This window comes from Pinus tabuliformis, chromosome 1_2 (genome assembly GCF_031772625.1).
Source record: "Pinus tabuliformis cultivar Carrire ecotype Pingquan chromosome 1_2, CPIR1, whole genome shotgun sequence".
NCBI lineage: Eukaryota > Viridiplantae > Streptophyta > Pinopsida > Pinales > Pinaceae > Pinus > Pinus tabuliformis.
In genome coordinates, this window is record NC_142298.1 from 848,417,435 (window position 1) to 848,435,509 (window position 18,075).

At 33.7% G+C, this 18,075-nt stretch overlaps 1 protein-coding gene across 1 annotated transcript; it reads left to right on the forward strand.

The window, feature by feature from the left end:
- The first annotated feature begins 8,802 nt into the window (after window positions 1–8,802).
- LOC149208605 (uncharacterized) lies at window positions 8,803–9,523 on the forward strand. The gene is made up of 3 exons (XM_089398390.1): window positions 8,803–8,958; window positions 9,082–9,156; window positions 9,323–9,523. Exons 1-3 carry the CDS (start codon window positions 8,803–8,805, stop codon window positions 9,521–9,523), a joined length of 432 nt encoding a protein of 143 aa, XP_089254516.1.
- The last annotated feature ends 8,552 nt before the right edge of the window (window positions 9,524–18,075 follow it).

Sequence of the window (18,075 nt, forward strand, 5' to 3'; positions counted from 1 at the left end):
TTGAATTGATTTCTACAGAGCAATATAGTAGAACTATGTCTCTTGATTTAGGCTAAAATTTCCTAAATAATTGCAATTCTACACCATATTTCTACATTTTTATGCCTAACAAAGTCTAAAACATATTCATAATAGGATTTATAACTAATTTCTATAACAAAAAAGACGACTGTATTATCTAGAAATTTTGAAAGGGTATTTTCAGAAATATTTTCCTAGGATATTCCTTCTTGATAATCAACAATGTCTTCCTCTCCCATTTTGAATTTTTGTTTCAATTTTATAAATGGATGATTAATTTTGCACTTGCTTCATTGCTGTAAAAATAATTGGAAGAAGAAAACAGGAATAAATCAGCGTGCTCAGAATTATATGCAAAATTGTCTAATAAAATAGATTCTAATGATTATCAAAATGTATCTTCAATATCATGAATACAAGACTTTTTCTTACTAAAACGGTTGCAAGTATGTCCTCATCTTGCTTGCAAAGTAATATGCGAGGTATCACAATGGAGGTTTCCTCTGATTTCCTTAATGTGTTTATAGAATCATGTGATGTATAACTCGTACGTAACCTATGAATAATATCATCATCTATTGAATTTTTATCATCATAATGAAATAACTAATATGTGTCCTATTCATATTTTTTGTGAGGGTTTTCAATTTTATCCTCATTAGTAAGGCATGATGTTATGATTTTTCATATAAAATGTTTATTAGATAAGATTATTTTTTTTTTCCATTTGCTTCCAATACATATTCAAATTTATGATAAATATGAGAAATAAAATCAATACTATAAAATAAATTATTAAATGTCAAAGTATGAAAATCACTAGTGATAACTTGATCAATTATGTATTTTTACTGTAAACCTACTCACATGGGTGTATGTTTATGCCTAACAAGGTTTAAACCATATTCATCAAGAGTATAAAAAATAATTTTTGGAACAACAAGGAATATTGAGCTCTTCAAATTTTGCAAGGATTCTTTTAGAAATATTGTCCTCGGACATCTCTTTTCAATAATCAATAATGTATTCTTCGCCCCTTTACTTTTTGTTTCAAATTTTTGTAGATTTGATTGACTGTGCACGTGCTTCATTATGTATTTTTCTCAATATGACTATCAAATGGTTTTTGATGATTTTCACAAGGTAATAATGAAATAATTTTATCACACTCAAAATATATAAAATAGAGAAAATGCATTTTTAAATATACATGAAATAAAAGAAGAGGATTGATCAATAAAATTAAAGCTCTTGAAGCAAATGATTCAACATATACTTAACCATTTTGTAGTGAGATAAATATTTTCTTGTAATAAATTAGACATGTGTTGATGAGATCCTATTCATTGTTAGGTCATAGAACTATTAATATTTTCCACTTAAAATGGAAAATAAATCTTTCACTTTAATCCTTGACAACAATGCTTAAACATATGTTTTTCTTTAGGTTGATCTTGGTTAAGGTATTCCTTATCAATTCAATAAGAATAAAGTGTATTAAGTCTATATAAATAAATTTATTGCATATGTGAAAACAATAAACTCATCATGTAAACCTAATAACTCACAATGACAACCAAGAACCTTTTAAAATTTGATTTGGGATAAATGTATTTATCATAATAGATAGGTGATAAAACTAATATAAGCTAGATTATATTAACATATTATTTTTCAACCATCTCAATGCTTTTAGGGTGGAATATTTAGAGGAATTAGCTTACGAGGTTATTGAGAAAAAGAGTTTGAAAATTTTCAAGTGAAAAAAATTCAAGAACCAATTTGAGGCCTTAAATGACCATTTTTTGTGGACCCAACCTTAGATGGACTTATATCCCATAATATACACACCAATGTATTTCCAATGGAGAAAAAATTGTCTCAATTAGGGTTCATAAGAAAACGTTAAGCCTGCAATAAGTAGACCTATTTAAATTGACCAACATAATTCTATTGGATCCCACATCATCCTCCGTTACTCATGGAAAGGATCCAAACATGTGGGAACTATGTACAATACTATACGAGGGTCTAGTTGTAACTCATATATAGGGTTGAATGGTGTGAATTTAACGCCTTATTTTCTATAAGGCTATGTCATAATCATGCTACTAGGAGGAAAAGGGATCCATTTATATTTGAGTGCATTTTGTTATGCAAATGAGGAGTGTAGTTGGAAGTAGAGAGAGAGAGAGAGAGAGAGAGAGAGAGAGAGTTATGCAAATGAGGAGTGTAGTTGGAAGTAGAGAGAGAGAGGGAGAGAGAGAGGGAGAGAGAGAGAGAGAGAGAGAGAGAGAGTTATGCAAATGAGGAGTGTAGTTGGAAGTAGAGAGAGAGAGGAGAGAGAGAGAGAGAGAGAGAGAGAGAGAGAGAGAGAGAGAGAGAGAGAGAGAGAGAGAGTTATGCAAATGAGGAGTGTAGTTGGAAGTAGAGAGAGAGAGAGAGAGAGAGAGAGAGAGAGAGAGAGAGAGAGAGAGAGAGAGTTATGCAAATGAGGAGATTTTCTATAAGGCTATGTCATAATCATGCTACTAGGAGGAAAAGGGATCCATTTATATTTGAGTGCATTTTGTTATGCAAATGAGGAGTGTAGTTGGAAGTAGAGGGAGAGAGGGAGAGAGAGAGAGAGAGAGAGAGAGAGAGAGAGAGAGAGAGAGAGAGAGAGAGTTATGCAAATGAGGAGTGTAGTTGGAAGTAGAGAGAGAGAGAGAGAGAGAGAGAGAGAGAGAGAGAGAGAGAATTTTGTTATGCAAATGAGGAGTGTAGTTGGAAGTAGAGAGAGAGAGGGAGAGAGGGAGAGAGAGAGAGAGAGAGAGAGAGAGAGGCGATATTTTGATTCTTTTGTAATATGTGAAGTATGACATTTTGATTTATGGGAATATCTATGGTTGGTACATGCATGCAAATAGGACAAAAATACTAATGCTAACTATATTCATATAATAAGTAGTTATTTAGAAGTTGTAATATATATAAAGAAGGATATAAATTTTGGGCTATGTTCCCATCTTTCATGGTCTATCCCATAAAGAATTCGAAAAATATAGGGCAAACAACACTTCTATTATGCACATCAACAAAACAAACACATGCTACAACTCTTAAATGAAGACACTCATGTTGCAATTCCAAGATGATAACACTTGCATTGTGACTCCTTGTTACTACAAGTCTCCTTCGTTCCTTTGTTGTAACTCACTCCATCGTAGTCTTGCAACTCTTAGTAAAGTGGCTACCAATGTAACTATGGAAAATTATTGTAGCATATCACCTCAATTGCATAGTTGTCACCATTGAATTTCCTAGATCGATTAACCAACCAATCTCCTAGTAGAAGAAAATGACAAGGGAAATTAGTCGCTCCATAAGGCAAGTGTGACCCAAATTCCACTTGCCATATATTTGATTGATCTAGCATATGCTCAAATTCCTATCGTCTTAAGGAAATTCATAGTAACTAGATTTAATAGTCAAAATTTCATTACTTCCCATTGAAATATTAATACAGTCCAAATATTTTTATAAGTATGACAATAAACGATGCACCTAGTAGTGAATCAATCACTCTGAATATGAAAGCTAGTTTATAGTTGTAATTTAATTATTTCAATACAAATTCACATTTCTTTCCATCGATGTTCTGTTGATTGGCTAGCATGTTGATTTTACTTTTACCAATGCCTCCTCTAAAGAGGTAGGCCCCCCTCCTTAGCTAGGCACTCTATATACATTTTAATGTAGCTATAGTTTTATTTTTATTTCTTTATTTCCAGTAATTCCTCTATTTGTCCTATTGTTGCAAATCTGATTATATTATTCACACGATGATGTGACTCTAATATTTTGTCTAGGTATTCACACATTTTTGCAAATCTTGAACATAGACTCAATTCAATTTTCCCACTACCACCATAATGGCATCATGTTGTTAATGATGTATTTGGGAATCCCTTGATGATTTCCATGGATATCACTTCGCATTCCCACTCAAGGTTTCGAATTGGTTGTAATAATCCCACTGGATGTCTACATTTAGCTTGGATTTATTGGCATTCCAAGCATCTCACAATATAATTAGCTATTTCCTTCTTTATTCCTAGCCAATAATATAAATTCTTTATGGTTGTTATCATTTTATGGTAACTAAGATTACCTAAATAAGGTATTTTCTTAAACTCATCCATTATAAGCATTTTCAGGTCGATCACATAAGGTACATACCATCTATCTTTGAACAATATCATACCAACACTAGTTAGCTTGCATTTCTTGCTTATTATTCACCATGGTTCATGTTGTAATCGTTCCTTCACATACTAGAAATTCTCATGATGTAATGATTCTTTAATATTTTCTTTTTTTGTGAATTTCACGAGTGCTCGTGGCTTGCTAGTGAACTACTTGGATACTTCCAGTAAGTCCATACGCTACCTGTTTTTCCTTTCCCTTAGCAGGCTTGATTTCCAAATAAAATTCACCAAAATCATATGAATTTTCTAGCATTTAACTTAGTTTAATCAAACAAGTATCTCAATCCTCCATCATCTGACATCAACACAAATTTCTCCCAATCAAGTAGTGCCTCCACATATTTATTGCATGCATGTTTACTTCTATCAACAATTCATGAGACACATAATTATTGTCATGCTTTGATAGTTTCCTTTACTCATAGAATATTACATGTACTTCCTCCATTAGGATTCCTCCTAACACTTCCTTGCATGCATTTGTGAAAACTAGGAAATGCTTCTGTGGGTCGACATCTTTGTGGGCCAGTAGGAATAAACTAGTGATTAAGAATTGATTAATAATCTTAATTAAGAGGATTGTTAATTAAAACCTTGCATACAATTCATCATATTTTATGTAGAAACACATTATTCTAATTATTCTATTTACTTCATCAATTTAATGAAACATTTAATAAACCATGATCGATTCCTTGAACATCTTGCAATCTAATTGAAATTTTCCATAAGAATATGAATATCAATTAACTAATCACAAACACACAGGTACTAATAACTATACAAGAATATTTGCTATCCACCTATCACACATTATTAATGCTCTGTGAAAAAAATTGAGTTAATATATTCAGAAACCATTGTTCTCAACTAAGAAATCATAATGCACAGTTTCTCATATCAATAATAAACTAAATATTGAACAACACAGTAGACATTCATTAAAAATTATAGACACACAAGATCTCATACTAGTCATAAGCATAACATTGAACATCATGGTTCATGATTCAAATATGCAATTGTAATATAATTATCTATATATATTAAACTAGTTGGCAACTGAAGGGGGGGCTTCCACTCTCCACCCAACTATAGGCCAGCTACACATTAGTTTTCTTGTAGTCGACCACCATTTCGGTGGATCCATTATTTGAGGAAATATTCATTCAAGGAATTCACACCAAATGCTTGGTTTAACACTGAGAATATGGATCCCACTATTCAGGTGACTTATCAACTTCCTTCTAATAATGAGCATTGAGGTGATTTATCAGTTGTACCTACAATAAGCACTAGGGTATTTTATCAGTTGTTCCTAACAGTAAACACCATAACCATCCACTTTTTCCTTCAATTTAATTTACAAGGATTCGCCCAAGGTTTATATGGGGCATTTCTCACTCTTTGGAGTTGAAATCTACATACACTCACCATTGAAGTTTAGTTTGATGAATTAATGAACGTGAATCGCTTAAAATTTGTTTCATAGAGTTTATTCATTCCTTTATACATTTCATTTTTTGTTTAACATTGTTGTTATTTCCTCATTCATTACAAGATTCTTCCTTCCATATTGAAATATAAGGTGTAATATAATATAAAGTTGGTGCTTCTTCTACTCTAGAATGATCATTTCAAAATCAAACCCTTGAATTTTTTCTACCTATTTTTGTTGCTCTTTTGATGACAACTTTTGTGCCAAAACACACCTTACACTATTTCACTGCACCAAGAGGCTCTCTATAGCTCAATATGGGGTAGAGGTCAAGCTTAAATGTTTAACATTTAACAGATTTAATCTAATGGCAATGTTGGCCCTAATTAAAATAAAATAAAAGTTTAAAAAAGTCTCCAACATTTAACAAATTTATTCTAATGTCAATGTAATAGCTAGTATAATATATATGCAAGGCACAAAGAACCATGTGCAAAGGAAATATAAGATACAAAAAAAATATTATAGATTCAAGATAATTCTAGCCAAGGAGTGGAGCTAGGTAGAATTGTTAAATATTCCTAAGAGTCATATTTTTAATTTAGTAGTCAACGCACATGAAGGTGTGTTAGACGCACATGATGGAAACACATATTTGCTTCTCTTCTTGAGTTATAACTTCAATTTAATTTAATTTATGAAGATAGGATTAAGGGGTTTGATTTTCAAATATAATGTAATAGCTGGTGTAATAGATATGCAAGGCACAAAGGACCATGTGCAAAGGAAACATAAGATACAGAAAAAAAAAGCATTATAGATTCAAGATAATTCTAGCTGAGTGGAAGCTAGGTAGAATTGTTAAATATGGTTTTGAGGCAAACTTGAGGATATTGGTAACAACAAGCATCTTGCACAAGATTGAAGCAGGGAATTGAGAAGTTATTGGGATCTAATGAGATCTACAAATAACATGGTATTTATATTTTCAAATTAATTTGGGTAGAGAAATTGTTGATTGCAAGCAGGAGTAAAGAAAGAAGAGAGAACCTATGGAAAAACCCTTGCACAAGCTAAGCTATAAAAAATATAGAATAAAAATTCCAACAGAGATTGAAAGTGAAGAGAAAATAGAAAGTTCTTAGGATAAATTTCAAGAATCCATATGTGTAGGGGAGCACAGGAAGCTAAAGAGCTTTTAAAGGGGAGAACCAAAGGATACCAAACAACGATGTTCAAGAGAGAATCTTGGTAAGGTATTATAGCAAGGTAAATTAAAATTGTTAATGAAGAGGCTTATTTGTAGATCACAGTGAGCATGGAGAAGCTCACAAATGAATAACTGAATATTAGTAAAGGAAGTTAGATGAAGGGTAGAGAGAAACAAAGCCACAACACATTGAGAGAAGATGCTAAGATAGTTGGTAAAAATAATATGAGTGATGAAGAAGTAATGAGAGAGATAGTTTACTTAAAAAAACAACTTGGTATGATGATGATAATACTATTAAAAATCCAAAAATACTAGATTAGTGTATGGGAGATGAAGAAAAATATCAAAAGGCCTATTAAGCAATTCTATTCAACGAAGTTAAGGCATATGATAAATATCTTATTCAAAGGAGTTAAGAAACTCAGCGAAGTTGAGCATGAACATAATTGTTTTGAAGAAGTATTTTTCTTGTATGAACCAAATCATGGAATTGAAATTGGAGAGGAGCATGTTGATGAAAGATATAAGAAGTCTTATAATAGAATCAAATCAGCATGGTAGAACCAAGGAGTTTCATGTTTTTAAGGCTAATGAATCATGTGCAAATGTAGGTTATGAAGATGGAAAATATCAAGAAGTTGTTATGGAAGAAGATAAACAATTATCTGATGAAGGAACATAAGATATCAAGACCAAGAAACATCCACACATAGAAGGAGACAACCAACAACACCCCCTAGTGGAAGATTCAATGGGAATTACAATTAGATGGCATGCCCAGTTAATTGGATCTTAGGCAAAGACGAGCTTGTATTTTATAAAATCTTGACACATTAAAAGTTTAATCAAAAAATTCTAGTTTCAGCACATGACAAATTTGTGTACTGTCTAAGTATTTTCCAGTATTTTCATAATCTAATCTTTTATTTGCCTTCATATGTCCCAATTCTAATTTTATTTTATTACATTTATTAATTTGATTACATCATTTACCATACAATTTCTTCAATTTAAATTTATATTTGTAGTATGAAAATTGCTTATAAACATAAAATTTTAAGTCATGATAGCCGTCAATCTTGAGACTTCTTGAATAGTTTTTATTTTGTGTGGATCAATATGGAATCCACTCTCCTATCATAGATGTAATTTGCATCATCAAGTAATGTGCTTCACGTTGTATTGCGTCGGAGAGCATGCAGTATTCCAAGCAAAATGTTCCATTTAAGTGCAATGGCTTCATGACGCTAACAGACGAGTCAATTGTCGGCCACGCAATACAATGGTGGGCCCGTCCTTATAATACACACGTCGGCGAGAGCTGTCCCGTACACCACAGACTGGACCAGGGCACCGGCCCTTCGATCCGGCAATGAGACTTCACGGCGAAGAAAGAAGAAGGAAGTAGATGGGCGGTGCTGCAACTAAAAGGAAGTAGCTCAGAAATCCATTTGTTCATCGTTTATTTGAAGTCAAATGAAGCAGTCTGTGACGTGGAAAAATCTATTTTAGGGTTTATGGGACCGCCTCATTTCTGGGTCCACGGAGTTGTAATTTCAATAGGTTTTGTGGGACCGTCTCATTTACGGGTCCACAGAGTCACGGAGTTTTTAGCCATAAATATATGGTAACCCTTTATTTTTCACCAACAAGATTCATTGATACACCTGAATTCACCAAGTTTTGCAAATTTGTTGTAGCAGCAGGAGAGCAGATCTCGTTTTAGACTGTAGAGTTCCAAGGCACTAGACGACAAAAGCGGCATTGGAACAGTAGAAGAAGAAGAAGGCAGCCCAGGTCTATTTTGTTTCATTTATACTCTTTTTTCTAAAGCAGGAGCAGTTGACATTTGTAACTTGGTTTTGCAGGAAAATTTGCGGATGGAGAAGGAGAATCGGATGAAATTTTGGTTTCCCAATGATACGCAGTCACCAGAAAAGGCTGCCCACGACGAATTTTGCATTGCTCCGGTGAAAGCCTTCCCAGTTGCTACCAAAGAGAGGATGTCTGATTTAGTTCTGCCCTCAGATGTCTTGGTATGTTTCCGCATGCACTTTTCTGCTCTGCTATTTTTGGAGGCTATTCTGCCCTTCAGCTTCCTGGATTTGTTTTGCTGTAATTTGGAAGTAATGTGTTTGTTTTACAACACCACATAACAGGTACAGATTGTATTGAACCTCCGTCACGATGAACTGGAACAACTGTCTAGCGTTTCAAGTACGGTCAGAGAAGCGGTAAGGGCTTTCGGCTCATTACAATTTCTAATTCAAGATCAAACATGTTGAATATAACTTTTAGTTGTTTGGTCTAATTCTATGCGAACCAGTAGAATCAGTATAAATTGACCGTTGTCTGAACACAACTATTGCTTAAATTTCTTGGAATTTGTGGTTGGTGCAGGTTGCAAAGGCCAGAAAAATGCATTTTGATCATAATACTCCGGTCGGAAGATCATCGAGAGCGGGCAATGCCTGTAAAAGGCCTGGAGCACCGAAGCCAAAACATGTGTGGAATCCTAACAAGTCAATACTCACCGCTGATGATGTTGCAGAATTAAAAGCACCGCTCATATCGCTACGCAAAATGAGGCAACGTCTCTGAGATCCCAGGCGGCAACAACGACATCAACAACGGACGGCTAAAGGTAAACAGTATATAAAAAAGGTAAATAGAGCATACATAACAATTATGATACCATCACATAAATGTTAAATAGTGAGAAGCACATAACAACTAGGACACCATATAACACACACAATATCCATGATGCAGATACCTGCCTATATATTTTCTGTTATGGAATAGAATAGAATAGAATAGAATATATATATATATATATATAATCAATTTTAATCAACCTAATATTGGACTAATTTTTAGTAATGGGAATAATGGCTGTTGGCTTTAAGAATGGTTCTCTCCATGGTCTACAGGTTTAGTGTCCTTGAACTTTGTATATTTAAATTTTCCCAAAGGCTGCCTATATACTTTTTGTTATAGAATAGAGTAGAATATATATATAAAATCCATTTTAATCAACTTAATATTGGACTAGTTTTTAGTAATGGGAATAATGGCTGTTGGCTTTAAAAATGGTTCTCTCCATGGTCTATAGGTTTAGTGTCCTTGAACTTTGTATATTTAAATTTTCCCAAAGTCTTCACAATTTATAATTTGTTATGACTACTTACTTATATGATGGTCCAATCTTCTTATCTCATCATAAATTTATATCTTATTATTTGTGTCATACCATCTTGTTCTATTTTACTAATTCTTAATTACCACTGCTTTAGTTTTTCCTTGCTATCCCGTGATGAGTATGCTTTCCAATTGAAACATAGTATCAGAGGAACCATTGGCAATGCCCTCTGAGCATAATGGTGGAAACATCTTCTACTAGTTTCACATGCACCAATGGAGTTGCATGGTGCGTGCCTTTCACCATTGCTCCATTACTCATGTTGTGACCCAAGTGACATGAGTATAGGCATAGAATGTTTCTTTGGTCCTATTTAAACACTCCAAAGCAACATCAAAAAGTGCTATGATTACACTTGGAATCCACATTGAAGTTTAGTTTGATGAGACTATCAATGAGACTCCCTTAATATTTGTTCCATAGAGTTCATTCTTTTATTTATACATTGCATTTTTGGTTTAACATTGTTGTTATTTTCTCATTCATGGTGAGCTTCTTCTTACCATATTAAAATAGAAGGCACAATAAAATATGAGTCTTCTATTATAGAAAGATATTTTCAAAACCAAAACCTTGAATTTTTCTACCTAACTTTGTTGCTCGTTTGATGACCACTTTTGCTCCAAAAAAACACTTTAAGCATTATCATGGTTTATATTGATTTTAAAGTGTCTCTAAAAGAGACACTATTACCATTTTTTTTCCTCAAGTAATGTTGCTTCCGATAACCCATAGTGTCTTTTATGTGTTCTAAAACTTGTTTTAGGAATATTTTCTTTCTTGATTTGATATGGTGGTATCCTAATTTGAGATCAAGCTTTGTAAAATAGCCACTTGTCACTTCTTATGTATGCTCCCATGGCAGAATTGTCTATAGCTTTATTCTTGGTTTGAATATTACAAGAAAATTGCATGACTTTGATAAGATTTAGTGGATGTTTAAGGAAAAGCTCATATTTAAGCTCATGGTCAAAATGTACACTTGTTTACCCTTGCCAACTATTATCCATGTATTGAAATTTCACAATTAAATTTTCATGGTAATCAAATCAAACGATTATCATTATCATGCACATATAGTAGTAAAAATAATATTATCAATTATATAAATTAGTCCAAATGTGCATATCTTATATGCCTATATTAATCTAATTAAGTCCAAATATATATTAATAAATGAATTATTAAGATGAGTAAAATTGAAGTTCTAACTATGTAAGACCAAAATATGGGGTAGGGCATATAACAACCATGTAATAAAATCCATTTTTGAATTTATTGTCATTTACATTCTACATAAAGTCACTATAAAACATCTCTATGTCTTCCCAAATATAGGATCCTATGCTATATAGGTCTAACGAAAACTTTATTTCATTGATAACATGTTGAGGATATTATTATCTTGACTATAATTATACCTATTTATTAAATACCTTAACAATTGTAATTTTGTTAATGCAAAATGTTTCTCCTATTACAATTTCCTGTCCTTTATGCAATGGATTTAATTTTCACATGGTATGTTATCTCAAAGTTAGTTAATGAGAATCCTACCTCTAATATGACATTTAAAAATATTGAAATCATAATTCCATTCTCCCATCCTAGATTAATATCCCTTGATAAAAAACATAATAATAACATTTTATCATATAAATATAATTATGATAATAATAAGATCTTTACCAACCCAAACAACAAGTTGGTGTCTAAAATTTCTTTTCATTGTGGAGTTTGTGCAAGGCATTGGTTGCACCCCTAACATTAAGTAGGACCCACTATGATGCAACCATGGTTTTTGATACATAAGGATTGTTGATTGCAACTTTATCTTGAAGAGGATTAGTTAGGTGGTTCTCATTATATTAGTATATGGATAGTAGAGATTGACTTTGATGATGCATTGTCACCTACCTAGAGCAGAGTTTTGTGATATTTGATGACTTTGAATGATGGTTGAATTTGAGGTACCTCTAAATGTTGAAACACTAAACCCATAAATATTGGTCTAGGGGATATGGATGATGTGTCAAGTGGACTTGGGATGCCCCCCATCTAGCCTTGACACTGTTTGATGGAAATTACTTGTTCCAAATCCTAGATGATGATAGTAATCCTTGAGATGACAAGGGAGGGATTTTACATCACCTTGGCACCCCAACTCTTAACTTATTGAGTGCCATGTCACCCCCCTTCTTCCTTTGAGGGTGACTCAGAGCACCATGTAAATGACATGTTTGTATGGAGTGACTTGGTTGGCTTACATAAGATCCTTGAGATGCATCTCAGAGTATTGAGTACTCATTAGGGCTTATCACACCTTTTTGGGGCTTACTCAGCTTATTTGGAGGATGACATCATGAATTGCGAGCATGTACTCCCACACCTGTGGGATTTTATGTCACTTTGCTATGTTTCTGAGCTATAAGGTTGGCTTGTAACCTATTTCTCATGGAAAATTTGAAGTAAACTTCTCAATAGTGTCTTTTGGTGAATTACTATACAAATAAGTGGGAGAGGCCTCATGTAAAAATATCCCCCCCACATTTTTCTTTTCTCCATCAGGCACATGTAATTCAAGCTCTCCTTAATTAGATTTTTAGAAGTGGATCCCCTTGAGCATCCCCACTTACTCATTCATTGTATTTCCTTGGAATTTTGTGCCATAAAGACTCTATACACCCTTTCAGGATAAGGCGTTAATACAAAATGGTTGATGTTACCTTTTACTTTTGTTGTTTATGCATATCTAACAACCCTAAAGTTGTTTACCCTAGTTTGTCCCTAGTATCTATTTGAAATCATTTCTCCTTTCTTGTTGAAGATCATTTGGAGGGTTTTTCTTAGGTTTCTATTTTCCATTGCATTCCCTACTCATTATTTCCATAATATTTGGTCCCTTGTTTCAGAGAAACTCGCATTAGACTTGCTAAATAATACCATTACAAGTTCATCACTATCTTCCTTACACCAAAACCAAAGTGACCTGCAACCTTGGAGGCGTAAGGCTCTCTAATTAGTTGCAATGACCCACTTGTAGGAACACATAGCCTATCCATCCTATAGAGTAAGTTGTCTTGAAGATGGTAGTCAACTGTGTTGTCGCCATCACACGTGAATATAGATCTGTAACTATTGAAATTGTTGCGCACAATGTTGTCATTGAGGAAACAAGTGTCATTGATGTCAAAGGGCATGTCGAAGGTAGCAACAATATCATTCATGAATTAAAGGAAGCAGTATAATAATCAAATATCTTGCATACCCTCATCAAGTGGAGTTAATTAGGTTTGAATTTTATTGATTTTTTTCATAAAGTTATGATGTGTTGATGAATATATGGATAACATTATTGGATAGACTTGATGAATACCTTTGCAATGGTATATCACACTTTAAGAAGATCCTCTAAGATGAGAAAGTTATAGCCATTTGAAAATCAACACTAGTTTAGGACCTAAGCTATGGAGCCAAAATCAAAATTCACCAAATTTGTTAAAGGTTGCACATGTTGAGGGTGGATCTCACACATGTTGAGGGTGGATCTCAAACATTTTGAGGGCAGATCAATGATTGATGAGTTAATGAGCAACTTCAGACATGCAAAATTGCACATTGTTTAATGGGGATAAACAACGTTAAACTTTTGTGAATCTAACTTTGATAGGAAAGTTCAAATATGCATGACATTTAACCACTCCTAATGGGCCAATAAAGATCGCATGTGGTAGTATGATTGGTTAGAGGTGATGATGTAAGAGATAGTCCTGTGATCACACTTAGCACAATCCAATTAGCAAGATGTGATGATGTAAGAGTGAGTCTTGTGATGACACATGGCACAGTTTCAGTGGTCAAAAGTGATGATGTCAGCAAGTGGAGTAGTGCCTTTAGGGTCTACCAAGTGGTAGGTACATATGGAAATTTCTGATTGGTTATGTGTCCAAAAATGGTTGACATGTGGCACACCTAATGGATTTTACATGGAATGATGATGTCATAATGCAAATGACCATGGACCCCAAGGATAGGGTCACATGGTCAATGAAAAAGGGTTGTGTGCTAAGTTAATTTAAGTCACATGTATATTGTGAAATTGTAAGTGGGATAATCCCTTTATTATATAGGGTATATTGGATTATCAACAATGGTTTTAATGAAATCTAATCAGCTCCTCGAAGCATTGGGTCTATGGTTCGACCCTTCAGGTGTTCATTCTTCATGTGATGTTTGGTGTTTGATTCCAGTGAATCAATGTCACCATTTGTTTTTAAGCTATGCGAATTTGGATGTATAGTTGGTTATATGTTATGTTTTATGTAGTGTAGGTCAGGGATTCCAGTCCATTTAGACTTGGTCAATTTTTTTCATAGAGGGATTATTGGCGCCCCAAATTTAACCCTTTTTTCAAATCGTTAGTCATTTTGTACATCCTATAAAGTGTTTTTTTGTAGAATGCACCTTGATTTTCTCATTTTGTAGAATGGTTAATTCTTTTATATTTTATATAATTTTATGTCTTTTGGAGGTTTTTGGGCTCATCTTATAGGCAAAATGGATTATACAATAAGCGTGATGATTAGACTTAAATGGTGAATAACCTTAAAGGCATGAAAAGTCTAGATGATGTATTTGTAATCATTAGAATCATTGTTACATGTTTTGAAGGATTATGAGTATGTTACAATTGTTTTGGGTATAGGGAAAGAACAATTTGGAACAAATTATGGATAGGGCATGACGGGTTTTTGACAAGAGTATGAAAACAATATTTTACTCATTTTGAATATATATATATATATATATATATATATATATATATATATATATATATGGATTGAAAAGTAGGTGGTTGTAGTTTGAAATATTATAAAAATAGGACCACAAGAAGTTGAACAAGGAGGTGGGAAATTCCATTGAGGTTGGTGCCTCAATCAAGTTGGAGTCCATAGTAGAACAATTTTTATAGTTTTTACTTTTCCTTAATCATTATGGAATCAACTCTCCTATCATAGATGTAATTTTCATCATCAAGTAATGTGAAAACCTTATGGTTGAGATTAGATATTTACTATTGAAATCTTCATTTGTGGCGAATATTAACTACCAAGCTTTACGTTGTTTTGTGTCGTAAAGCATGCAATATGCCGAGCATAATGTTTCATTTAAGTGAAATGGCTTCATGATTCTCATAGACGAGTCAATTGTCGGCCACACAATATAATGTGCATCATGGCGGGCCCGTTCTTATAATGAACACATCGACAAGAGTTGTCGTGTAGGCCACAGACCATCCAATCAGATAATGAGGCTTCATGGGAAGAAGCAAGAAGGATATAGATGGGTGGTGCTGCAACTAAAAGGAAGTATCTCATAAATCCATTTTTTCATCGTTTACTTGAAGTCAAATGAAGCATTAAGTGAGGTGCAAAAATATTTTTTAGGGTTTATGGGACCACCTCATTTGTGGGTTAATGGATTTGTAATTTTAATAGGGTTTGTGGGATTTCTTAATTCTAGGTGCACAAAGTAATAGAGTTTTTGGCCATATACATGGAAACCCTTTATATTTCACCAACAACATTCATTCACACACCTAAATCAACCAATTCTTGTAGAACTCGTTTTAGACTGTAGAGTTCCAAGGCACTAGATGACGAAAGCACCCAACAACGAATGTGACATTGTAACACAAGGTGAAGGAGATAGCCTAGGTATATTTTGTTTCATTTAAACTTTTTTTTTCTAAAGCAAGAGTAGGTGAAATTTTGTAACTTAGTTTTGCAAGAAAAATTGTGGATGGAGATCAAATAAACATTGTCGCCCCAATTACTATGGGAAAATACCGTGGTAATGACCCTAGTGTCCATATTTCCATGCTTCAGATTATGTATGTGACCTTTTCTTATAATCCCTGCATATGTATGCAACCCTTCTTCACAAAAACCATGTATACTTTCTCAAATGTTACATTTGTCATCCATCTATAATTGAATTGCCATTTCTCTTTCCATATCCATTGTAATATCTGTCCCATTATCCCTTATATCTACATTAGTTTCATGACCATCATATTGGGATCAAGTAAATCATATTGATATCAAGTACCTCTTTTTCAAGCAGGTTGCCATAGAGGACAATGCATTAGATATTTTTGATTATTGAAGACTGCCAGTGATGTAAAAACAAAATGTAACTAGAAGAACTTTATTGTTGTAAGTAATTAATAAAGAATGTATACACTGTTAATCAAGCTAATATAAATACGGAGTTATATGGAAAAATAGGGTCTTTGCATAGATTCAACAATACTATACCACAACCTTTATGGTAGAAAGTTGTTAGCAAAAGTAAAAGGTAAATGATAGTGATAAGATTACTTCAAAAGTGGAAGGAGTGAATTGGAAGGGAAAAAGATTTAAATATTATATAATGGCTACAAAACTAATAATATGTATCGAACTTTGAAATATAATGAATTTAGGGATGCTTCTTTACATAATGAGCACAAAACAAAAAAAATGTTGAATGAACCTACTTGATTTAAGTAACACAAAAACAAATCTATTATTGATTTTACATGTAGAAATGGAATAGGTAAGAACATAATTTAGAGAATGTGTATTGAAATAAAACATTAAACATTATAAATAATTTGGGAATAATAGTAGTAACATGTTCACGATGTTGGGTATCGCCAACATACTGGGGATGTCCCCGATGCGAGGTCCCAATTAGACCTCACACTGTTTGGTGTAGGTGTCCCATCCAACTATATTGTCCATCCACCATTACAAAGTTTTTAGAGATATTCCTTAGTTATAACAAATACACAAGAGATCACAAACATCTCTTTGGGGAAACAAGTATGTAAGCTTTGTGTGACACCAAATGTAGAATGCATAGGAAGTTCCACAATTAGTAAAGGGGAACAAGCTTCTAGTTAGGGAAGTAAGAGTAATATCCTAAGGGAGACCTATGAGTGGAAGAGAAAAAATACTTGCAAATTAGTTCACAATATAAACAACAATTGTAAAAGCATAACAACACTCATTCAACAATATCCATATCTAAGTAACGAAATAGTTCATTAGTCTTAGTATGTATTACACCCACATATACAAAAAATATATCAATAGTAGTATTACTACATTCATGATACATGCATGAAGAAGTGTTGGCTTGAAGACCTTCTAATTATTAATGAAAGATTCATAGTACATTGTTATGTAGGTGGAACATTAGATCTAGTAGTGGAACATGAAGCCACAAATTGCCTCTCCATAGAATGATTTATCTCCTTTGAAATAGAAGAGAAGCCAAGGCAAGACTATAATAATCCAAGCCCCTTACTTTAGTTATGAGGAGCAATTTATAAGAGAAGATAATGAATTTTGAGTTTCCTCATGACTATTCAACTTCTATGACCTATAGGCTTCCATACAACCCTTCACATTCTATACATCACCCTTTGCATTCCACATGTGTCTCTTGGAATTTATTACATTAAACTCATTACTTAAGACAAAATACATATAATATGGTGGCTATATGAGACAAAAGTTATAATAAGACAAAATTTTTATTAATTATATAGCAATGACTTTGATCCTGACCGAAAATTCCACTGCAAACCACATCTTCACCTCTAGTGGTTATGTCAATTGTTGTGTGTGGAACATGATTGTTCAGAGGTCTTTGTTTTAGCTGGATGTATACCCCAGGAAGTTTGTACACCCCTCCACGCGGGGGGTGCGGGGGGGACTTGTCCCCCCTGCGGGGGTCCAGGGGGGCCGATCCCCCCGGCTGGGGGGTCCGCGGGCCAGCGTTACCCCGGCGGGCGCTCGGGGGCAGTGCCCCCGAAGCTAAAAACAACTATAAAATTGCCTTGTAAAAGTATAGTAATTTCTATTCAATCTGGACCGTTCATTAGGCGGATGATCCGACG

What these genes read in the sequence shown, in the direction of transcription:
- LOC149208605 (XM_089398390.1), top strand. Translation starts at nt 8,803, where the DNA reads ATGGAGAAGGAGAATCGGATGAAATTTTGGTTTCCCAATGATACGCAG. An exon ending in TTCTGCCCTCAGATGTCTTG is followed by an intron (nt 8,959 to 9,081) that starts GTATGTTTCCGC and finishes ACCACATAACAG; the next exon opens with GTACAGATTGTATTGAACCT. An exon ending in CAAGTACGGTCAGAGAAGCG is followed by an intron (nt 9,157 to 9,322) that starts GTAAGGGCTTTC and finishes TGGTTGGTGCAG; the next exon opens with GTTGCAAAGGCCAGAAAAAT.